Source organism: Cebidichthys violaceus, unplaced genomic scaffold (genome assembly GCF_023349555.1).
Source record: "Cebidichthys violaceus isolate CVI_PGR_0920_01 unplaced genomic scaffold, fCebVio1.0.p SCAF_637, whole genome shotgun sequence".
Taxonomy (NCBI): Eukaryota; Metazoa; Chordata; class Actinopteri; order Perciformes; family Stichaeidae; genus Cebidichthys; species Cebidichthys violaceus.
This window is the reverse complement of record NW_027176858.1, coordinates 1-21,730: the sequence shown is the minus strand read 5'-3', so window position 1 is coordinate 21,730 and position 21,730 is coordinate 1. Positions and strand designations below refer to the sequence as shown.

Genomic DNA, 21,730 nt, shown 5'->3' with positions numbered 1-21,730 from the left:
TTTCAAACCAGGTGTGAATAAATTGCCTTTATAAATACGTTTTCAGTAGGTTACGTTCCCAGAATTTTATTTAAATTTAAAAAAAGAGTGGCGACAGCAAAACATTTCAAATGTAGCCAGTAAATCTTAAAAAAAACGAACAAGCCCCCCGAGTGCTAACAAGCACATTCTAGAAGAGAAGGCTCCTCTAGTGTCTAACCATCACTCAGTCCCTTTATACAAACAAGTACAGTACAAGTCACAAACAGTCCAGTGCAGTCCGTCATGTTGTTCTCGACTGCTCAGTAAAGTAGGTCCAACAGTCACTTTCCAGTGTTGGTTATCCACAGGTCGCCATCAGGACCCTAGGATCGTTGTGAACTTCAGTTTCTGGGATCAGCTAGTGGGTCGAGTAAAGCTGAGAGGACACTTTAAGGCATCGATCCACACTCGGTCCTCTTGCTTTGGCTGGATGGAGCTCTATTCTAGCTAATGTCGTCAGTAAACTGTGCCTCAGCGCTGAGCTCCCAAATTCAACAGGAGAGAACTCCACAGTGGTTGCTCCTCTGCATTCTTTAACTCTCTAGAAAAAGACAGAAGTCATCTTTCCCTCTCCCTTCCAGTCATCTTCCATCTTCAGAAGCATCTCGGATCCTCTTCAGGCTGTAGCTCCGTCCTCCTCAAGGACTCTGTGAATCCCGTTTCCAGGGACACCGAGAATGGCTTGGGTGGTGCCGGTGAGGTCCCTGACGCTGCTGTGCCGCGATTGGCTCTCCAGTCGTTGGGTGGAGCCGTGCCGTGATAGGCTGTCCAGGCGGTTGGTGCTGCAGTGTCTGGACTGCGGTTGGTCGTTGAGGCGAGACATGCTGCCGTACAGCAGTCGGTCGTCTATGGCCCGGAAACTGGAGCCCGTATATCTGGGACAAAGACAAACGGCAGCATCAGGAGCCGGGCTCTCTGTGGACGAATGCAGACACAAAACACAGCTGAAGGATACGAGACCCACCTGTCGTCTCGGGGGCGCTGCAGGCTGCCGTGGTAGCTGCTCATCTTGGAGCGTGCGCTGCGGACCGAGCCGGCCCGGCTGGTGCTGGCGCTGGGCGGTTCATCCAACATGGCCAGGTGGGTGGACGAGGCGTGGGTGGAGGTCCCCTGGGTGGACGTGCCCCGGGACTTCCTCACGATGGGGGCGTTGGGGTCCCTGAGCAACAGCTGGGCGAAGTCGGGCTCCCGGAGCACCTGTCTGCTCTCGTTGACCATCCCGCTGCAGCAGGAGGAGGGCAGGGAGGGAGCGGAGCAGGAAGAGGAGGAGGGGAGTGGAGGAAGGGAGGGCAAGGAGAGACGCAACAGGGTGGGGAGGGACAGGGGGAAGGTGGTGGGGTGGTAGAAGAGAATGGAGGAGTGGGTGGAGCAGGCGGTGGGAGAGGGGGTTAATGCTCTGAGTTTGGAGGGGAGGGGAGTGAGCGCAGAGAAGGGCCAGTGTTCACCACCAAGCCATGTACACACATGTACACACATGTACATACATGTACACACATACATATATATACGTATATATGTGTGTATATATATATATATATTTATGGGTTTTTTGGGGGGGGGTTTTCTTGCTGTAAAATAGTTCCTCATTCCCACAATATGTGAGCTAAAGCTACATGGAAGTATTATGCTAGAATAAATGATGAGATTAAAAATCCACTCATCTTATTTTTATTCAATTATCACTACGAAGAGATGGAACGCTCAAGTTAAAAATACTGGAACAAAACTTGAGTATGAAACATTTTAAAGATAGTTTGCTACTTAAATATTTAGCATGCTATATCTAAAGCCATGTGTACAGCTATGGCAGTAGAGCGTACAGTTACATAAACCGCCCGTTAGCCGTCAGTGTGACAGAAAACATCCTGAGAACATCAGTACGTACTCTTTGCGTCTCTTGCCGTGGAAGAAGCTGGCCCACTCAAAGCAGGTCTTCTTACTGCCCACCCAGAACACTGAGGGGATTCCCACGATCAGCATCATCACGTACTTGATCAGGAACAAGGCCAGGTCAGGACGGCTGGTGCGCTCCACCTACAGGGCACATACATGCACAGGGTTGTGGGTATTCTCTGGCATGTACAATATAAATATGTGTGTGTGTGTGTGTGTGTGTGTGTGTGTGTGTGGGGAGATTTTTTGACACAACATCCTATTTCCACACCCAGATTTAACACAAAGCATTGCTAATTTCAAAATTTTAATTTGCCACATTTGATCCAGAAATACACAAAAATACACACACACACACGCACACACATATATATATGCGTTGCTGTTTTTTACCTCATGAGCAATAACCTCAAACCACCAGACACTGAGGAAGCTGCTGCAGTATGAACTAGTTAGAGGCTTTACACCTCCTGACAAAGTGTATGCATTCTCAGTGTGTGTGTGTGTGTGTGTGTGTGTGTGTGTGTGTGTGTGTGTCTGCTCTATATCATCACTGACACACACATCTCTGACAACAGCTGGTATTAACAGTCCTAATAGTATTTTCTGCTGCTTGTTTATTGTCTTTTCACTTCTCTTTCATGGTGTTTAACAGTGCAGGTTAACATTTACCAGGTTTTAGGATTCTGACGATGTTCACTTCATAAATATTAAAGTCTCTGTCTCATGTAGATCATATTTGTGGTGATATAGGATTGACTGTGGGTCAGTGTGGATGAAACTATCATGTTAAGGCATTGAATGTACAAACAGTGTAAAATAAATACTGTTCTACACTGACTGCTGCCTTCTGCCAGCTGGCCTGCACTGAAGCACAGAATCAGGATCTCCTCCTCTCCTCCCGTCTCATTATGTGCTCACTATCACACAGGCCCACACAGCCGGAGTCATAGTGGTCTCATTATGAGTGGCCCTGAGGCCAGTGATCCACACTCATCACAGCAGAGAGATGAGAGACTACAACCAACGTCCTCATTACAGACAGTATGGAGTACGTTCTGCTGCAGATACACAGGAGCTGAGGGCTCCAATGTCAAACTCACAAAAACAGCCTTCTGTTGTTCCTTTGACTCATGAGTCGATCCCCAATCTGACTGTCTCTGTGTGTGTGTGTGTGTGTGTGTGTGTGTGTGTGTGTGTGTGTGTGTGTGTGTGTGTGTGTGTGTGTGTGTGTGTGTGTGTGTGTGTGTGTGTGTGTGCGCGCGCGCGCGCGCGCGCGCGCGCGCGCGCGCTGTTTAGCAGAGTGGAGGTCTGAGCCCCAGGGAAGGCTTTTAAGATAAATATAGTGAGGGACTTTGAGTCTAAGCGATCTACTGATGCACGTTACTGACTGTGTGTGTGTGTGTGTGTGTGTGGAAGCATACTGTCATGTGTGTGCTTTCATATGAACAGAGCAGGGCTGGGGGAGGGGTGGATGCTACGTAGAAACTTTGTGTGGTTTTGCTCCTAGAGGCATCTCCACAGTGCACTGTTGTATGGTGTATGATGAGAACTGTGCTCAGATCTGCTGTAACTACAGTCTGTACGTGGTGCAGTTTGACCCCACTGACCCATCCTCACACACACACACACACACACACACACACACACACACACACACACACACACACACACAGCGGATTACTGCTCTGCACACACACAATGCAGTGTTTACGTGACAGATTAAGAGCACCACTCTGATCTTACACAATGCTCATGCATCTCTGCCCACAGCTGTAGCTCTACATCACCGCAGTGCTGCGACTGTCAGATCGCCAACTCAGCTCATTTCTACACATCAAATGAGTTTTAGTGGTGCAAAGAAATGGAAGCGAACGCCACTGCCTATTTTAGTACACAGGAGAGTCAGAGTCTCTGACTGAGACCCAGATCAAGTCCAAATAAATACCAGAGACAGAGTGGCTATTACTGCAGCACAATACTGAACCCCTGATAACAAAACAACACACACACACCTAGTAGTCTGCACACCTGCAACACCCTCCCTCCCTGCTCTGTCACAATCACTATCCACTTTGAACATGCAGTGGAGAAAACGGATGTGCTAAGGCACGCTCACATGGGAGGTGATACCTGGGAGAGAGAGAGAGCACCGTTTGAATTATTAACAGCTCTATCAGATGGAGTGTGTGTGTGTGTGTGTGTGTGTGTGTGTGTGTGTGTGTGTGTGTGTGTGTGTGTGTGTGTGTGTGTATGTGTACTCATGCTGCAGGCTAATGCAGCTCTGTGAAGCAAGCTACTGAGGACAAGCACTAGTTTGTTTCATGTATGACGGTGAGAGTGTTTGTGTGTGTGTGTGCATTGCGTTTAAATGCACACATTGTTTGGTCATATTCAGGACACACACACTCACTGAGCATCCTGCTCTCTAATGTCTCTGTGTGCAAACACATCTGGCAGTTGTCAGCCTCCTCCCAGCTGTTAGCTCAGGCTCTGTCTTCTAGCTTCCTCCAAAAGTCCCAGTTGTACATTTAATGTGTACAAACATCTGTGCACAATGTGATAGACGTCTATGAATAAAGGCTTCAGTATCTCAGCACCTCCAAGCGACTAAACAGTTTATAAAACTGAAGTGAGTGGGATTATGGGATATTTCAGCAACAGCAAAATGTTATATTGCAATAATTACATATAGTGTTTACATGTGTAATAAGTGGTAATGGCAAGGGTAATGACCATATGGTATTAGAGATTCAAAATGTAATTACAGGTGCTACATGTATATGTTACAAATGAATGTCACCTTTCCTATGAATCCAGTCTCCTGTCAGAAATCACAGATTTGTACTTGTTCTCCACCTCTCTGTACATTTGTTTCACAGAAGAGGATGAGATCTGATGACAGCAAATATGCGTGCAGACAAGCTTAGCTATTATTAGCCAATAAAGAAACTAAAAATACATATTTTTAACTTGCAGGTTGGTTTGAGCCCTCCTCCACATAGAGGTACCAAAGTATTTAGGGAATTAGGAGTCATAACCAGAACAACTTGCAGTGTGTTAATGATTCCTGTTAAAATGCAATGCACATCTTCAAAATACTCTGTTCCATAAACTACAATTTAACATTGATGTGATCCTAAACATAACGGCTATGCCCTCTGTTTTGCGGAGCTCTGATAGGCTAGAAGTTCATTGGAAAATGGAGATTGATGGAATCGATGGAATTTGTGTTTTCCATGACTAGAAAGTTGGTCAACCAGGTGTTTTTCAGGTTTTCCAGGATTTGTGGGAGCCCTGACAGAGTCATGTACATTACCTGGTAGGGACAGGGGATGTGGTAATCTCTGCACTTCTCCTGGACCCAGGTGGTCTCCCAGATGTCCCGGTGGCTGTTCTCGTAAAGGTAGCAGGCCAGGACGGCCAGCAGAGGGACCAGGTAGAGCACGGAGAACACGCCGATGCGGATCATGAACTTCACCAGTTTCTCCTGGTTCTCCTTCTCCAGTGGAATCTCCATGCGGACTCGGTTCAGTGCTGCTATGCCTGCCAGCAGCAGTGCCACACCAACCTGGGAGGACGGGACAGAGGGATGGGTTCATGGCTTTCAGTGATCTTGTAAACCAGATCAGTGTTGACCGGCTGAGTCTGTTAGCACTGAATGCTATGCTTTCACTTGTCAGGAATACTTTTCATACATTACACCCTCATCACAGAACAAAACATTATCTCTAGAAACAACTGAGAAGAAGTGCTCCCATCAAGGTGAGACATCACAATTAAAATATGTTTTAAGAAATCTCTTCTACTCTTCCTCACCACGACATCCAATCCCAGCGGAGCCAGCAGGAACCAGCGCAGGGCCGTCAGGTTGTACAGCCCCACAAAGCACACCCCGCTGACGCTGTCTCCCTCGATCTTGTTCATGGCGAGCAGCGTGACGGTGAGGACGCCGGGGATGCCCCAGGCACAGGCGTGGAACAGGAGGGCCTTCTTCTCTATTGCCTCACTGCCCCACTTGGGAACAGCCGCCAGGAACCAGGTGATGGTCAGAATGACCCACCAGACACTGCCGGCCATGGTGAAGAAGTACAGCACCATGAAGAGGAGGGTGCATGCCTGGGACAGAGAGAGAATGTACAGGTGGAGGATCAATATCAATATCTCGGCAGGAGACAAACCGAATAAAATACAGTGAAGGGAAGATGTTTTCTTACTTTATTATGGGAGCCTTGGGTCACTGTTGAAGCCCTAAACCTCCCGGGACTCGCTGCGTTACAGGAAACTTTGTCCTCCAACAGAAACCCAAGGAAGAACACCAGGGACACCATCATGTAGCACACGGCGTAGAATATGATCGGACGCTCCGGGTAGCGGAAGCGCGACACGTCAATGAGGAAAGTCAGGAAGGTGAAGAGGGTGGCAGACAGACAGACGATGGACACCACCCCGATGAAGTAGCGGGCGAACGTCAGCTCCTCCCGCGTGAAGTACATGTTGGAGCAGGGGGGGGAGCAGTCGCGGACCCCCATGAAGGAGTAACCGAGCTCGGGCTCGATTTTGAGTTCTCTCGGACACCAGAAGCCGTAGTCCCGCTGGACGGAGATGGGGGATTCAGTCGTGTCCGAGCCGGACAGCAGGTCCACAGGACGGGGGTAGGCCTCGTCACAGTCTGGGAACCTGAGAGGAGATGAGACGGTTTGATCTCAGGGATATTTCACTGTTCACATTACTGCCAACCTGTTTCAAAAGCCTCTCATAGCTTTTAAGATTGATGATTAAACTGATTAGCGCTCACAGAAGTGCAGGAAAGAGGAGAAGAAATTCAACTGGCAGAGCCTTGAAACTAGTCTGAGACAGATACTCCATTCTAGAGAGCATTTACTAAGTTTCATTATCACTGCGTTATATTATCAAGCAGCTGAATACCACTTCCTCAGGTATTCTTGAGGTATTTTTATCCCCATGAAATAGGCACATAGTAGGAAGCTGACAGGAATTGAGGTTAGAGAGATGGAGGATGTCTGTTGCCGGTCAGAACCAGCAACCTTTCATCATCAGCGTCCTGGACCTGGATCTCTGTAATGCAAAGCTTTATCAAAGTGAAATAACCTTTTTCAACCTCACTTCTCCTGTTCTGATCATATCCTTCCTTAGCAGATTGATTTTGAATCATTCTTTCAAACCATGTCTGAAGTCTTAAGATGACCCACTGAGCCTCCCTCCCCTTTGGTATTCACACTTGCAACCTTCTTGGTTGGTCCTTTATGGGTTAGTGTGTGTGTGTGTGTTTGTGTATCAGCCATGTGCCTAAGCGGTAACAGGAAAGATAGAACTCTTGTAAAATGCTTACTTGCTCAATTCCTTCATCATATTTTTTTAAGCTCATCTCTTCTCATTTGTGACAATGTGTGAATGCAATGTTGTCGATGGCGTTGCAGTGCTGTGTTGGACCAGTCAGCGTGATGTGTTGCTACTGATGTGTCTAATCTGATGTGTGGTTGACTAAATCAATTATCTGGCTGCTGAACTGATTCACCCTCTGGGATTCAAACAGAGTTTGAATTAAGTCTAAGTGTTTAGTAGCCAGTTCTCAAAATCAGACCAACAGTTTCATGGTATTCCTCGAAGCCTCTTCATTATCATGGCTCAGATATGTTACTTTTCACACACTTGCTGGACTCCTGACATCACTGATGCACCCGGGCTGTTACCGCTCAGATTAACCCGGGGGGAGAAGAATCACTGCTGTTGTACCAACCTGTTGCAGTCCATTTCCTGCGGCCAGCTGACACCAAACATGTCCATGAGTTTGTAGCAGTCGCTCTTGGCCTGCAGGCAGAGGCGGCGACAGGGAAGAGTCATCCGCCCGTACTCGGTGCACACCGGAGCGTAGAGCGCGCACAGGAACATCCGGAGCTCCGGAGAGCACTGGAGGTTCACCATGGGATGGAACGGCTGCAGGTGGAGATGGAGGGGAAAACAATGCAAGTGTAAATAAAAACAACAGCACTCAAGAATAACACTCCTTTATTTGAAACGGTTTACGAAGATAACGCTGCAGCCGGAGTGTGGCCCCAGCTTCACAACGAGGGCCAGAGAGGCACAAAGAGATCAGTGGAGCATGTCTCTTTCTGGAGATGAGCCCACAAAAACAACTCTGGCCTCTTTCCTAATAATCCCCTCCACCCCATGATATTACCCCCCCCCCCCCCCCCCCATCCTTCAGACAGGAGGAGCACAACAAGCTGGGCCACCCCCACCTCTCTCACACACACACACTGACAGGACCTTTGTGTTACAGGGAGGACCACGCTGTGGCTGACTGACACACTGCGGCAACGCACATACACTCACACACACATAAACCAAAGTACTGACGGAAGTATATTATTTACATGCTAACACACCCACGTACCGGCAACATAATGGCCTCTCGCATATAAACGGAGCCAAGAGGCGTGAGCGCAGGAAGCATCTTTGGGGCAAGTAGTTAACATGCAAATGCACAGAGTGTGTCGGTGAGTGGGAAAGCATATAGGAACCCACACGTCCAACAGTGCATGCTTACATGTGTCTGTATGCATGAATTTGCATACACCTCAGTGCTGGTGTGTGATACAGAGAAGCCTCCAGCCACACCCAAGTCAGCCAGACTAATGCTACCCGCCATCCCCCAACACTTAAAGACAGGGACAAGGAGGGGGAGGGGAGGGGTGAGGAGGGGACAGACAGGGGCCGTTTGTCTCGGTGTTTGTTAGATGGGTGGATATTAACGAGGACATGTCTCTGTGGTAGAAACACGTTCACCGTTTTGTTCAGCCGTTAACTGTTAACGGATGTCTGTTGAAGGAAGTATGTTGGGAATATGTGAAGTCATAAGTGACACTTTCAGAGAGCTTTCACACCGTACCGGTCTGGTCTGGTTTAATCTAACTCGGGTCCGTTGGCCCGGTTAGTCCGGCTCATTTAACTGGTGTGAACGCTGTCAGTGGAACCCTGGTGAACCGAGCCCAGGATTTTATGAGAGCAGATGATGTGAATTGAGCATCATTTCAAAAGCTAAACTACTAATAAATCTATCTTCTGATTGTGAAACGTGTTCAGGAATCGATCTGATAATGAATCTGTATGAGGCCATTTATATAAATCAACATGTATGCACGTCAAAACTGCTGTGCTTGACTTTGTTACTTCATAAGTCTATAAACAAGTGTGTGACAGTGATGCCACAGTCAAAAAGCCCAGAATCATTACTGCAGCGTGTGCAATGGGTCCTTTGTACAGTCCTGTCTGTACCGGGTACTCATTCTTCATAACATGCGGTTGATCTGCAGTCTAATAATACCAATAAAGTGTTCTCCTCTTGGTTCGTTTGTAAGAAGTCTGCGTGAACAGGAACCGGACCAGAACTAAAAGTCAACAATGTATTATTTTATCCCCTTTGGTCCGGAATAATGAACCCAACTACGGGTGTGAAAGCACCCTGAGAGATAAGCTACTGAACCTGTGCCACATTTAAAAGCGGCTACACTGACAGAGTCAAAGGAGGAGCAGCTGGGGTTGAAGATTACACACAGTAGTTAACCCAAAAACATATAAGGCTCAGTTCTGTTCTGTTCTGACCCATCTGGGTCCTTAAGCATAAAAAACACTTCTCAGCCACATACCAATAAATCCCAAAATGGGATTATTAAGCAGTGTAAACATGAAATGAGAATTGGAGGCTGCTGTTATACAACTGGTCATTTCGGCTGAACATGGATATTTGGAAACACAGTTCATCCCTTTAATCCATATTACACAGCACTGAGCTTTAGAAATGTCCTGAACATGTTTTTAGCTCAGAATGCAGAAATAAATTATTTCAGAGACTTTTGCTCTGTTCTTCTCGATTGTTTGCCACCTCAACTGCAATCACATTTGATCAGGATGTTGTAATGCGTTAGCCACCATATGTCTGCCACATCAGCACGTTTGGCTGCCACCCACATAGGATGTCTTTATGCAAAAAGGATTATAATGGGTGTTAGCCTTGGCCCTTAAAGCACAAAGCATCCACATCCATGCAGCTTTTGTTCATATCACTTCTCCAGCGAGACGACAATGAGCTGTTGTGGAGGAGACGGAACGCAATCACGAGACAGACACATGTTCAGTGGAGTAATCAACTGGTTAGTCACCTCCACTGTGAGAGATCAGGGATGACGAGGGTTGGTGGTCACATAACGAGTCTTAACCCAGCAGAGTGTTCATCCGCACACAGTCGAGGTGACTTACACGCCTGTCAGAGCTGAGATCAATCAAGCAGTCGATCGTGTCATTTCTGTACAAATGGAGTCATCACGTTTCATTGAGCACCACAGCACGAGGACTCATGTTATGAGGTATTTATAAAGCATTAACACATCCGTTATGAGCCACCTTCAGATGGTCTATTACTGCAGATGTACGCCATCAATCACACTGGACTAGTTAAAGCTCTCCAAAGGTGTAGCCTACTCACAGAGTCTAACCTCAGAGTCAGAGTTATACTCTTGGCATGGCAGCTGGAGTCTGGTGATGCTAAAAGCTCCTGTTTAGTACGAGCAGAGAGGCCAGACTGAGACACCTGAACAGTACTGTGGATACAGATTGACATTAAAAGGGCTTCATAGAATTATTAAAAGAGACACCATTCACAATAACGACCCCTCTTTAAAGTAAATATATTTAGAACAGCTAGAGTCAGGGTCAAACACGTCAGTGCTGCAGTACTGTGCCTACTGTGACGTCTCTGACTCGTCGGTGCTGCCCCGTCAGCCACTCAAACATGATCTAATGCAGCTAAAGTGAGCTTGCATCTTCGCTCCTCCACTCCGCTTTGACTCCCGCAGGCTACCGATGTGCTCCATAGAACACAATGTACTGTAGTGCACTGCAAACAGAGATGCCATGGGGAACGGTTGAATAAATATATAGGCTACAGGGAGTGATGATCTGCTAGGGGGAAAACAATCTGATTGTCTTCATAGTCATCCCTCTTCCTATTCATCATGCCTCCCTTTTTTCTATTTTTATACTCCTCCATCATCCTTCCCCTCCTCCATCTCTTCAGTATCTCTATTCGGCCATTTTATCCCAGTCAACCCATCATGCGAGTAAGTGTGGGCAGGACTCACTGGTGGTGGATGGGACATATGGCTCGTGGCAGCTTTGCCCAAACAGCTCCAACCACCAAGATACTGAGGCCCTGCGGACCCTCCACACCCTCCACGGGGATTTGACGTTAATGGGCACACAGGGAACAGCTGGTGAACCACTGGACCGATGAATGGCCAGGGGTCTGTCATGGCGCTTTCCACCCCAGAGCCGGCCGTGTAAGGAGAATCGAGCGTGTAATACACAACTCTGGTGTAGGCCTTGGGGTGGGAGGGGGTATGCTAATATAATTTCAGCTTCAATCTCAGCACCACACTCATTACGTATTCATGAGGGCTTGTTTGGGGATTTTTGGATCTGTGAAAGTGTGGAATAATATGCCACTCTGGAAACAGCAAGCTCACACAGTCACAGTCAGCTAGTTAACTGCTGCTTTGTTTAGTACCCGTCAATGGACATATATTTCTATCCTAAAATTAAATTTGCTAAATTTAATAGTGTTGTGAGATACTGTCTAAAATATATATCACAATCATTTGTCACAACAAGCAGAGAGGGAAGGTGTCCAGTGTTGCACGAGTGAGAAGTGTTTCCTGATAGCTGACGAGCTACATCTAAATGTCTGAAACACTCAAGACCAAATCGTAAAAAGTGCCATAAGGGACAAAAAAATACATACGTAGACAACATAAAAGTCAAGAGACGAGGACGACTAAAGTGAAGAAAAACCAACGATAACCAAAGTCAGACCCAGACTGGCCTGAACAGGAGAGCCTGGATGACCTCTCTACTGGGTTACAGTGTCATCAGACTCTGGAGGACTGAAGTGTCTCAGTCAGCCATGACAGCCTGGACAATACCAGGACCTTGATGGAATTCATCTCATTATTTACACCAGTGTTTTTACTACTGTGACATTGATGATCCGGAGCTAAAGATGCAGTTCTGTAGTGGTGGGGCTCCTTTACGGTAATTCATCTGCCTGGTTGAACTCCTGGGGATGTGACTCGTCTCTGATTAAACGGCAAATATCAGCAGTGCATCGGAATGTAGTGTCTAGAATAAATACCGAGCAGGTCAATGTGGTGAACATGCATTTGTTTTCATGTGATTTATCATATTGCTGCATCGTTAGGTGAGAACCTCTCATCTCCAGACTCCAGCCTTTGAAGAGCTGAGACAAACAGCCTTGACCTCAGTTTCACCTCCATGAATATCTGAGATGATCCAGCATGTTTTGAATCAGATCAAGATTGCAGTGATATGAAATATTAATGTGGCCGAGTCCAATGAAGTCATCAGAGGGTGGCTGTGTGTAGCGTCCTGATGCTAAAGTAATTATCTTTTAATGAAGGCTCAGAGGCTGCTGCTAAGATGCAGTGACTGATGAATTGCTGACAAAGAAGCCCAGCGTGGCCAACTGATCTGTGTGGATTTGTTCTTTTACAAATACCTCCCAGTCACCTCGCTTCTCATCACCCCCTCACCCTACTGCATTTTCTCTCCCCCTCTATCCTCCTTTCTCCTCTGCTGCCATTCCAATTCTCCAAATTTCCAAGCTCAGCGCCATGGTGACGAGTGATGCATCACCAGGGAGGAGAAGGAGGAGGAGGAGGAGGAGGGAGGATGAGGAAGAAGAGGGTGGAGAGCAGGGTTCGAGGAGGTCAGGGTGCGGGGCGGAGGGGACCACCTCCCGGGAGGCAAGAAAGCCTCCGCTCCCTTTGTTAACAGCACAATTGGGACTGTTTCCTGGGCAACGGGAGAGCCCTGCGCAGGGGGAGGGGGAGGACAAAAGAGATGGGAGGAGGAGGTGGTGGTGGTGGGGGGGGGGGGTTGAGAGAGTGGGGAAGAGAGAGAGAGAGAGAGAGAGAGAGAGAGAGAGAGAGAGAGAGAGAGAGAGAGATGGGTCGACTGAGTCAACCGTGTCTTTCTCCGCTAAGAAATGTTTGAAAACCATGTAGACACACAAACACACTCAGACACACACTCACACACACACACTCACACACACTGACACACATGCACAGAAAGGTTGTTGTGGACCAGCGACTTGCTCTCTGGATGTGCCTCTCTTTCAGTCCACTGCCAATAAACACGGTGTTGGACATTAAATAAAACAAGAGGCTCCTTTATAGCCTGGGTCACGCTGGGTAGGATTTATCAGACCATGTTGTGTCTGTGTGTGTGTGTGTGTGTGTGTGCGTGCGTGTGTGTTTGTGCTTAGCCGGGAAACATCTTCACTACTTTACACAATGAACATGTTACATGGTGTACTTTTTAGTTCACTGCAGCCCGTTTTAACAGACTTGTTAAGCATCAGAGAGTGTTATCAGCATTTTACTGAAACTCTCACACACACACACACACGCACACACACACACACACACACACACACACACACACACACACACACACACACACACACACACACACACACACACACACACCTCTCCTTTACAAATCCATTCACACAGCATGGGTGGAGTATCTGGGTTATTCTACGCAGCAGCTGTAACATGACACAGTTTATCTGAATGCGTTGTAAACCTGAGACAAGAGGCTGATTTAAGGACCTGAATGGAGGAGGAGATGAGTGGAAGTGGGACAGAGCAGATTAGAAACAGACTATTGATCAGTCTGTGTGTCCCTGCTAACACTTCACACTAAACAAAACGCAACAAATAACATGTAAAGATGAAATCTAGAAAGGACTTTTTTAATTCCATCCTATTACTACCAATGATGGTGCCTCTATAGGCAGAATAACCTGGTCATAGTGACAGAACAGGACATTTTAGGGCTTGTTTACCGTCACTGATTTTCCAACATTCATCGTTTTTATCTTGCAGTCATTAAAAAAGATTTGCAAAGCTTGGCTTTGGCTTCGTGTAAACAAACCCCGCTAATAAATCTAATTTAATTAACCTTCGCTTGTCCCATCTGGCCTTGAAGAAACGTTGAAGCTCTCCCTGTTCTCAACACTCTAACCACCACAGTCACGTCTCCACCCCTCCTCCATCACCACGGCCCTCTCTACAAATATATGTCTTTCCTCTGGACATTTGGAAGATATTTGTAAAGCTCAGGACACATTTTCTGCACACGGCACATTCATAGAAATATTATTTTTCACAAGACAAAGAAATGTTTATAACACTATCGTGACATTACCCTCCACATTCTGCCAAAAATGTCCCTAAAGGAAATGCAAATCTAGCTGCTTACTTATCATCTGACCTTAAAGAATGCTGATCTCACACTGAACCAAAGACAGTTCATACCATTCCAACTGATTACTGTGATGAGCCCACGCTGCCATACATTAAAGTGCGCATCTCTCTAAAGAAAGGGATTCTAGCCCCGATCTTTCTTCTTTTTGTAGTGACAGTCAAATCCGCCACGCTCTTATCTCATGTGAGCGTGGCACAGTATCATTGTGCCACAGGAACAGGCCGTACTTCACAGCCCCGAGGCTGCTGTCCCACTTCAGCTGTGAGGTCATTCAGCGGTCAGCGATGACCGAGCATCAGCACAGAAAGTCCTGTTTGTACGATCACCTGTCATTAAATATGTATTTGTGGTAAAAAAGGGAAAAAGAAGGTCTTCTATCCCTGTGTGAATCTGTTAATGATTATATTTATCATACACAGTAAACACCAGCCTGAGATGAAATACGCTACAGTGAACATCTCTAGATGGTAATATTTCCGGTAAACCTCGCAAAATAAAGCAACAAGAAACTTTATAACAATATTGTGACAAATTGCGCTCGCTTTCCCGAAATACTAAAACCTTGAAAAGACCTTGAGAAGCGAGACGGGAGGAAAGGAATCAGACAGACACCACTTCAGGGGGTTTGGACAAAAACGGCAAGAACGGCAGGCGTTGGTTCTCGTCCAACTCCCAGTTTCTCCACGGTGCAGGGCATTCATCATCATTATCACGGCTATTCAGCGGACCTAATTCCCTTTAAAATCAACTGTCAATTCTCATTTGGCTGCCCTCGGCATCTTACAGGCTTTGAATTCTCCCATGAACTGGATCTAGGGCGAGTTATCTGGAAAACAAGAGCCAAACAGAGGCATGGTCTCTCCTTATTTGGAACCTACTGGGCTTTGCATGTGCTTTCCAAAACCCAACTACCATTTCTGAGCTTTAAAAGAGACTTAATTGTGGATCCATGACCAATCAAAGTGAACACCGTCTAAACCAGAAGTGCCTCTCTCTGTTCACTGCGACCCACACACTGCGAGTAGGCGCAGAGAGCGAACACAGCAGCGGCTTAGCAACATCTCCGTCAATGAGAAAACGATTTTGACACAGCGAGTACGAGCGGCCAGGAGAGGTGCATCTTCTCCGAGCGCGAGTGCAGCTGTGATGTGATGCTAGGATGTGATTCTGTGATGCGACGCTGTGATGTGATGCTGTGATGTGATGCTGTGTACTACCGCGGTCGGCCAGGCCCTGTTCGGACTAGGTTACATAACCCAGGATTTTCCCTCCATCCCTCACTCGCTCAGAGCGGGTACAGTGAAGTGCAGCAGGCACAGATGGTCGCCACGGCTCGGGCACACATCACCACCGTACCGGGCGAGGAGGGGAGGAGCGGGTGTCAAAGGGTAAAAGTGATGGAGGGAACATGATGCTGAGAATGAATAAAGTGAGATGAATAAAGATGGATGGACTGATACACACACACACACACACACACACACACAGATGTTGCAGCCAGCCTAATGTTTTGGTGCATTTTGGCCAGTAATTGCTAGATAGATTGAGCTTCCAGAGGGATCAGCCTATGCAGAGGATGGGATTAAGCTAACGAGGTGATGCATCTGCTCCATGATTGTGTGTAAATGCCTAACTCGTCATTTCACAGAGCACAACACAGCCACAACAGCCTGATGCTGTGGCTGGTAAATCTATGGATAATCTAAGGGGTAGAACAATAAACAGGGACTAAACACAGGAGACTGAGCCTTAATCCGTCATCTGAACCACAGTTTGGTGTCTTCACTCTCAGGCTAAAGTAACTAACTGCTGTAAAATGTGAAGAGTCCCTACATGTTGTGGTAAATCGCTCTGTCTGTCAACATGCCAGTCGGTGGACAGAAACCATTTTAAGGACAATTTAATAATGCACTGTGCCTCCAGGGACAAGTATTAAAACTTAATTTTCTGCTTAATGTTTTGCTAATGCATTCCCAATCCCTGGAGCGAGAGGAGCCAAATTAAAGTAGGCTAGCACTTTGATATTACAAGCTCTCAGCACAAACCCAGAGAGCCTTGGTGATCGCTGTAAGGGCTGCTGGTGTCTACACACTGAACCCTTCATCAACATGTGAGGAAGACTGTCCTCACCTGACAATGTGTGTGTTTTGCAGTGCAATTGTACTGTTGTAGAGTCACAACTATGTGACGCACCGACAACAGAGTAAAAAAGAGTGAAAGGACCCGAGGAAAGTGCTCAGAAAAGGTGTGTGTGTGTGTGTGTGAATTTTTTCTGAAAAAAAAAAAAAGAAAAAAAAAAAAAGAAAAATATATATATATATATATTGAAGGTACCCAATTTTTCATAAAAACAAGATCTCCAAAAGATACAGTATTTGGAGGAAAACCGCACATTTTTCAGACTGCACAAAATGCATTATGTTTTTAACCCCTCGAAGACACTGGCAATATGGAAACATGTGAAAACAGAGAGGGTTATTACAAGGACGGTCCTCAACTAAAGATATCTAAGTCGACCAAATTGAGGGGGCAGCCCGAGTTATAAATAATCATTCATTAACACGGTCAAATTGGTGAGGAGGATTTCTACAAATTTGGCGAGGGAATGTTTTTCACATCAGCAACGCCACTAAATTTTGCGAAATCATTTCATATTTTTGGCCCAAAATATGAAATGATTTCTCTCAAAATGGGATTATTATAGCCTGATTTATGTAGGCCAGTACCTATTTATGTTCCCAATCCATGTCTTTACTAAAAATCATTTAAAACAACGGCAAACTAAAATGAGTCCAAATCTCAATTCAAAGTTCAGAATCCATTATTAATCTAGCCAAAGGAATATCAAAAAATGTATGAAAAAACGTCCATCACAATTTCTCAGATCCCGAGGTGACAAATTCAAATGTCTGTTTAGCTCAACCAACAGTCAAAACCCGTTTTATATCATCATACTGTAGGAGCTGAAGCCAGATGTTTGAAAAATGACTCAAAGGATGAATCAAAATGCTTATCACATTATTTCATTCTAATTGTTTGAGCTCTAGAAAGAATCAGGGGAAAAGGTCAGCGACGGGAAAAACGAGGAACAGAAACGGAACAAAACTGAAAAGGTCTCCGCGTCAAAAAGAAGATGCAATTTACGGACTGAGTTAGACGCAATATGTCATGAATTAATTTCCAAATTTTACCATCTCTGACTCAAATATAAAATCCTAGTGTGACATACTGCAATTATTTAATTTACTTTAATCAGGCAATTACCTATTCTGTCATAAATTACACCGCTTTAAATAGACAAATTTAGATAAAAAATAATAAAACAGGTTGCTTTTATAAAAGGTTAATCCATGCATCCATACATGCATATATTTAAATTTCCTAGCATTTTATTATTTTAATTTTTTAAACATTAGTAAAGGAAGGCCTCATGTATCCTAGGTCTCCAGCTTCCACTGATCTTAAAGCTGCCGTGTCTCAATAAGTCCCCACTACGTCTAACTGCTCCGTCGTAGTCTGAATGTGTTTCTAAATGAATACCACTAAAGATCATTAGCACAAAATATATCAGCAAATACCTGTACTCTCCCTCACGGTCTCATTTTCCAGTAACACAAACTGGAGCTTTAAAACTCACAGGTCAGCAGTATACATTACCTCCATGGCGAGGGCCGCAGTCTGCTGGTCGTAGTGATTCAGTATGTTGGGCATGTAGGTGGAGTTGTAGGGCAGCCCCTGGCACATGCGTAGGGTTATGGGCTCACAAGTGAACAGACTGTGGCTCTCCTCCGCCACATCCATGGGGATGGCAGCGCACGCCGTCAACATGGACACCGACAGCACCCACAAGAGCTCCATGACCGGTCCGTACAGCAGGAGAGAGGACGGCTGGTTAGGAAGAAGGATGAACTGAACCCAGTCAGCCACTGGCTCATTCAGCAGGATGAGGAAATCACAAGGCTTGAGGAGCGTCCGGGACTGTCTGGTAGTCTCTTCCTCCTCTTCAGCTCACAGAGAAACCGCGTGGGTCGGGCAGCGGAGTCACACACGGCCATGACTGAAGCTGGCTGCATCCATCACCGTGGGGAAGAGTGTCACAAGACCTCCATAGGGAAGATGCTGTGGTCCTTTAAGATGCTGTGGTCCTTTAAGATGCTGTCGTCCTTTAAGATGCTGTGGTCCTTTAAGATGCTGTGGTCCTTTAAGATGCTGCGCCGCGACCGCCGGCACTCCTCCCTCTCCTGCCTCGACGGACAGAGGTGAGGCTTTGGAGAGAATAGTGATGACGACCACCGATGAAGATGATGTTCAACCTGCAATCTGTAAAATAAAAGCATAACATTTTTTAAATACATATTTTGTAGCAGTTCACCAGTAGCGATTTATTCAACATCTCTAGTATGTTTTGTTGTAAAGAAGAACAGGTTTTATTTATTTTTTTTAAATGAAAATTAGAGAAATAACGGGCTGCAACTGGAGAACACAAAAGGCTGTTTGCAGAGGGTTGGTGGTTCATCTCACTGTGGTGGGTGGTTGTGTAGATGAATGGTGACATTAACAGAATTAATTAACAGCAATATATCATGCTAGGGACTACCGATTACAACAAAACAATTACACACAGGGCAATAGCTAAATAAACCTTTACGTGGGAATTCAAAGCTTTTAAGGTCGTTTATTGAGTGACATCATTTATGGTATGTTATTATTTATGGTATTGGTGTATTTTAGTTGTGTAACCTTAAGTTGCAGCATTTTTTTTATTTTAGCCTTTTTTCTTTTTCTTTATTTGAACCATATTTTTTCCATATGGTTATTGCTACATTGACATGACAGTACACACCCATAACAAAACAATAAATACTAATAGCTTGTACACCTGTGTCTACTGAACACAATGTCAAGCCCCGCTGCATTCTAAAGGTTGGTTATTCTAAATATATATATTATTATAAATATGTATATTACTGCGCCCGTTAGTCCACCTGAGCGTCCACATGACCGGGCTCCTCCTTTAGCTCCAGCAGGAGATTCATAAATGAACCGCTCCTTATAAATGCGCGTGTAGCTAGCTATAAGTAACGGAACCGGGACCTCCTCGCGGTTGTTTGTTTGTCTCTGCCAAACTACAGAAAAAAAGGTTCAATAAAACACAATGGCAAGCAGCGCAGCGGAGACAAAAGATGACGGTTAGTTCATCCTAAATGATAGTAACCGTGGCATATGTAGCCAGCGGACCGGTGTTCTAGCGTTAATTCAGCGCACCGAGCCGGGCGGTGAAGGAGCCGCTGCTCGTGAGAAACAGTCCGGTGGTAAATGTAAGCTTGCCGTTAAACCGGTTAAATTAAAGGCAACTTTACCTGAATGTTGTGCCGAAAATTCACGTGTAGCAACGGGGTCTCCGCCACTCCTCGAGTTGGTAACAATGAGTGAATGTCCCCCTTCCAGCACCCTCCTCTCGTCTCCTCCTGTCCTCCCCCTCCTCTGTCCGCCTCTCCCCTTCTGCTCCCCCCTTCTCCGCCGAGCGTTAAGCCCGCGACATTTCAAAAATGGCTTCCAGACTAGACTCTAAACAATAAAAGCTTCATGAACGACAAAATGAGACGAGAGCCAGGAACAGAAGACAGTAGTGGAAAATAACTAAGTATAGCACTGCACCTATTTTTGGAGCAAATATTTACACCTTATTAAATCTTCTTCACTATAAATATCAGTGCTACATTCCAACTTTTCAATTACATTTTTTATTCAATGTTATTCATATAGCCCAAAATCTTGAACCACAAACTTGTGCAATATATGTCATGTGTACAGAATGAACAATATAATACAATTACAACATAGTCAATCCATTTGAATGAAACGATGCAAATAATGAGTGGTAACAGTAGTAGCACTAATAACTATAATGTCTATAAAATATAGTGCATTGATAAATATTAAAGCATCAGCAGTATAATGGTAGGCCTGTTTAATATTCCCTGATGCATCAATATTGACAATTGTAATGGAAGTAAATATCACTAACAGGAGGGACATTGTGACGTGTGAATCATAGCAGATGAATATAAATCTGAATAACAACTATCTTATGTCTTCTATGTTACATGTTTTTGCCATGGCATATTCTACACTATTACTTTGGAGGCCCGATGTCTGGTTTCCGGTCTTGCTCCGCGTGTGTTCTGTTTAACTTGACGCAGCTCTCTGTCTTCGCAGCAGGTTTTCTGTCTTCGTGCGCGCGACCGCCCATTCAAGCACGAGCAGGGCTTTCTGCTTTTGAATGGGGAACTTCTCAGACCGGTGCGGCTGATTGTTCGAGCTGTTCGTCTGCACAATGGATCTAAAAAATGTTTCATTTATTAATGTTGGCCTGCAGCTGCGGTTTGAACTCAATGCGACAGGCGTAGTATGGGAAAAAAACACAGAGCCAACGCCTACATTATTTACCCGAGTCCATTTATTACGCCTTAAAGGTTATATTACTATTACTACTACTTCTACTACTCTTACTACTACTACTACTACTGATAATACAAATGACTAATAACTGAAATGTTTCTACTTACATGTCTCATGTATTTAGTGTTTTAAAACCCACATATAGGCCTACAAGGCTAGTGAATGAAGGTGGAATTAATTTTTTAAATGTTCAAGCAATTTAGCAAAGTTGTTTTAATCAGCAATCAACACTGCATTAGAAAAAGGTTTATTTCCAGCATCAAAATGCAAATCTGCATGTAAAAAGCACTGATGCTGCAAGTTTGAAACAGGTTGTGTAAAAGTATAATGAAGTATACAAGCTGTAACAGGTACTTTCTCCAGGATCAGTGTATCAGAGGCGTCAGGCTTTCTGCGCTACCACTGTTTGTCACCATTAGAGCCAGTGGGGCCTGCACACTCCACACTCTCTACTGTGGTTTGCTTTGCCCCCCCCCCCCTCCTGTGTGTGACAGGCTGTGACAGCCAGTCCATGTAAGGAGAGTACGCTCACTGTTACTATGGGAACAAGTCAACTGTGCACAGGGAAATGGGAAAAAGGAGAAAAGAAGAAGAGTTGGGTGTACGGACACAAAGGCCATCAGTAGTTTGCACTCAGAGAGAGAGTGTGTAGGATTTCATTCCTTCAGAGGAGAACTGATGGTGAGTGAAATACCAGAGGAGTGTGTCGTGCAGTTCTGAGCATGTTGACTCTTTAAACACTGCAGTGTTTAGTGTGTGTCAGCTGGACTCTCTCATTTTGACTTTATCCATTTTAAAGGGACAGTTCACCCTACAATATAACAGGACTGTGTGACACTCGGCTGGTGTTGCTCAAAGCGGCAACGTCTCTTTCCAGAAATCATGACCCGGTTACTCAAGTTAATCCACAGACCTTGTTCTTGTGACTTTGCAACTCACACCAAAACAATCCAGATAAATAGCATTAAGAGGGGAAATATGT

General features: G+C 45.5%; 1 protein-coding gene across 1 annotated transcript; it reads right to left on the bottom strand.

The window, feature by feature from the left end:
- Nucleotides 1-95: 95 nt before the first annotated feature.
- On the bottom strand, nt 96-19,751 carry LOC137890239 (frizzled-3-like). The gene is made up of 9 exons (XM_068734400.1): nt 19,647-19,751; nt 17,944-18,606; nt 7,676-7,872; nt 6,132-6,594; nt 5,734-6,033; nt 5,234-5,485; nt 1,907-2,055; nt 986-1,243; nt 96-896 (listed from the first exon to the last, which is right to left on the bottom strand). Exons 2-9 carry the CDS (start codon nt 18,142-18,144, stop codon nt 638-640), a joined length of 2,079 nt encoding a protein of 692 aa, XP_068590501.1. The 5' UTR covers nt 18,145-18,606; nt 19,647-19,751; the 3' UTR covers nt 96-637.
- Between the last annotated feature and the right edge of the window lie 1,979 nt (nt 19,752-21,730).

What these genes read in the sequence shown, in the direction of transcription:
- LOC137890239 (XM_068734400.1), bottom strand. Translation starts at nt 18,144, where the DNA reads ATGGAGCTCTTGTGGGTGCTGTCGGTGTCCATGTTGACGGCGTGCGCT. An exon ending in CGCTGGGATTGGATGTCGTG is followed by an intron (nt 5,486 to 5,733) that starts GTGAGGAAGAGT and finishes CCGTCCTCCCAG; the next exon opens with GTTGGTGTGGCACTGCTGCT. An exon ending in CACGGCAAGAGACGCAAAGA is followed by an intron (nt 1,244 to 1,906) that starts GTACGTACTGAT and finishes CTCCTGCTGCAG; the next exon opens with CGGGATGGTCAACGAGAGCA.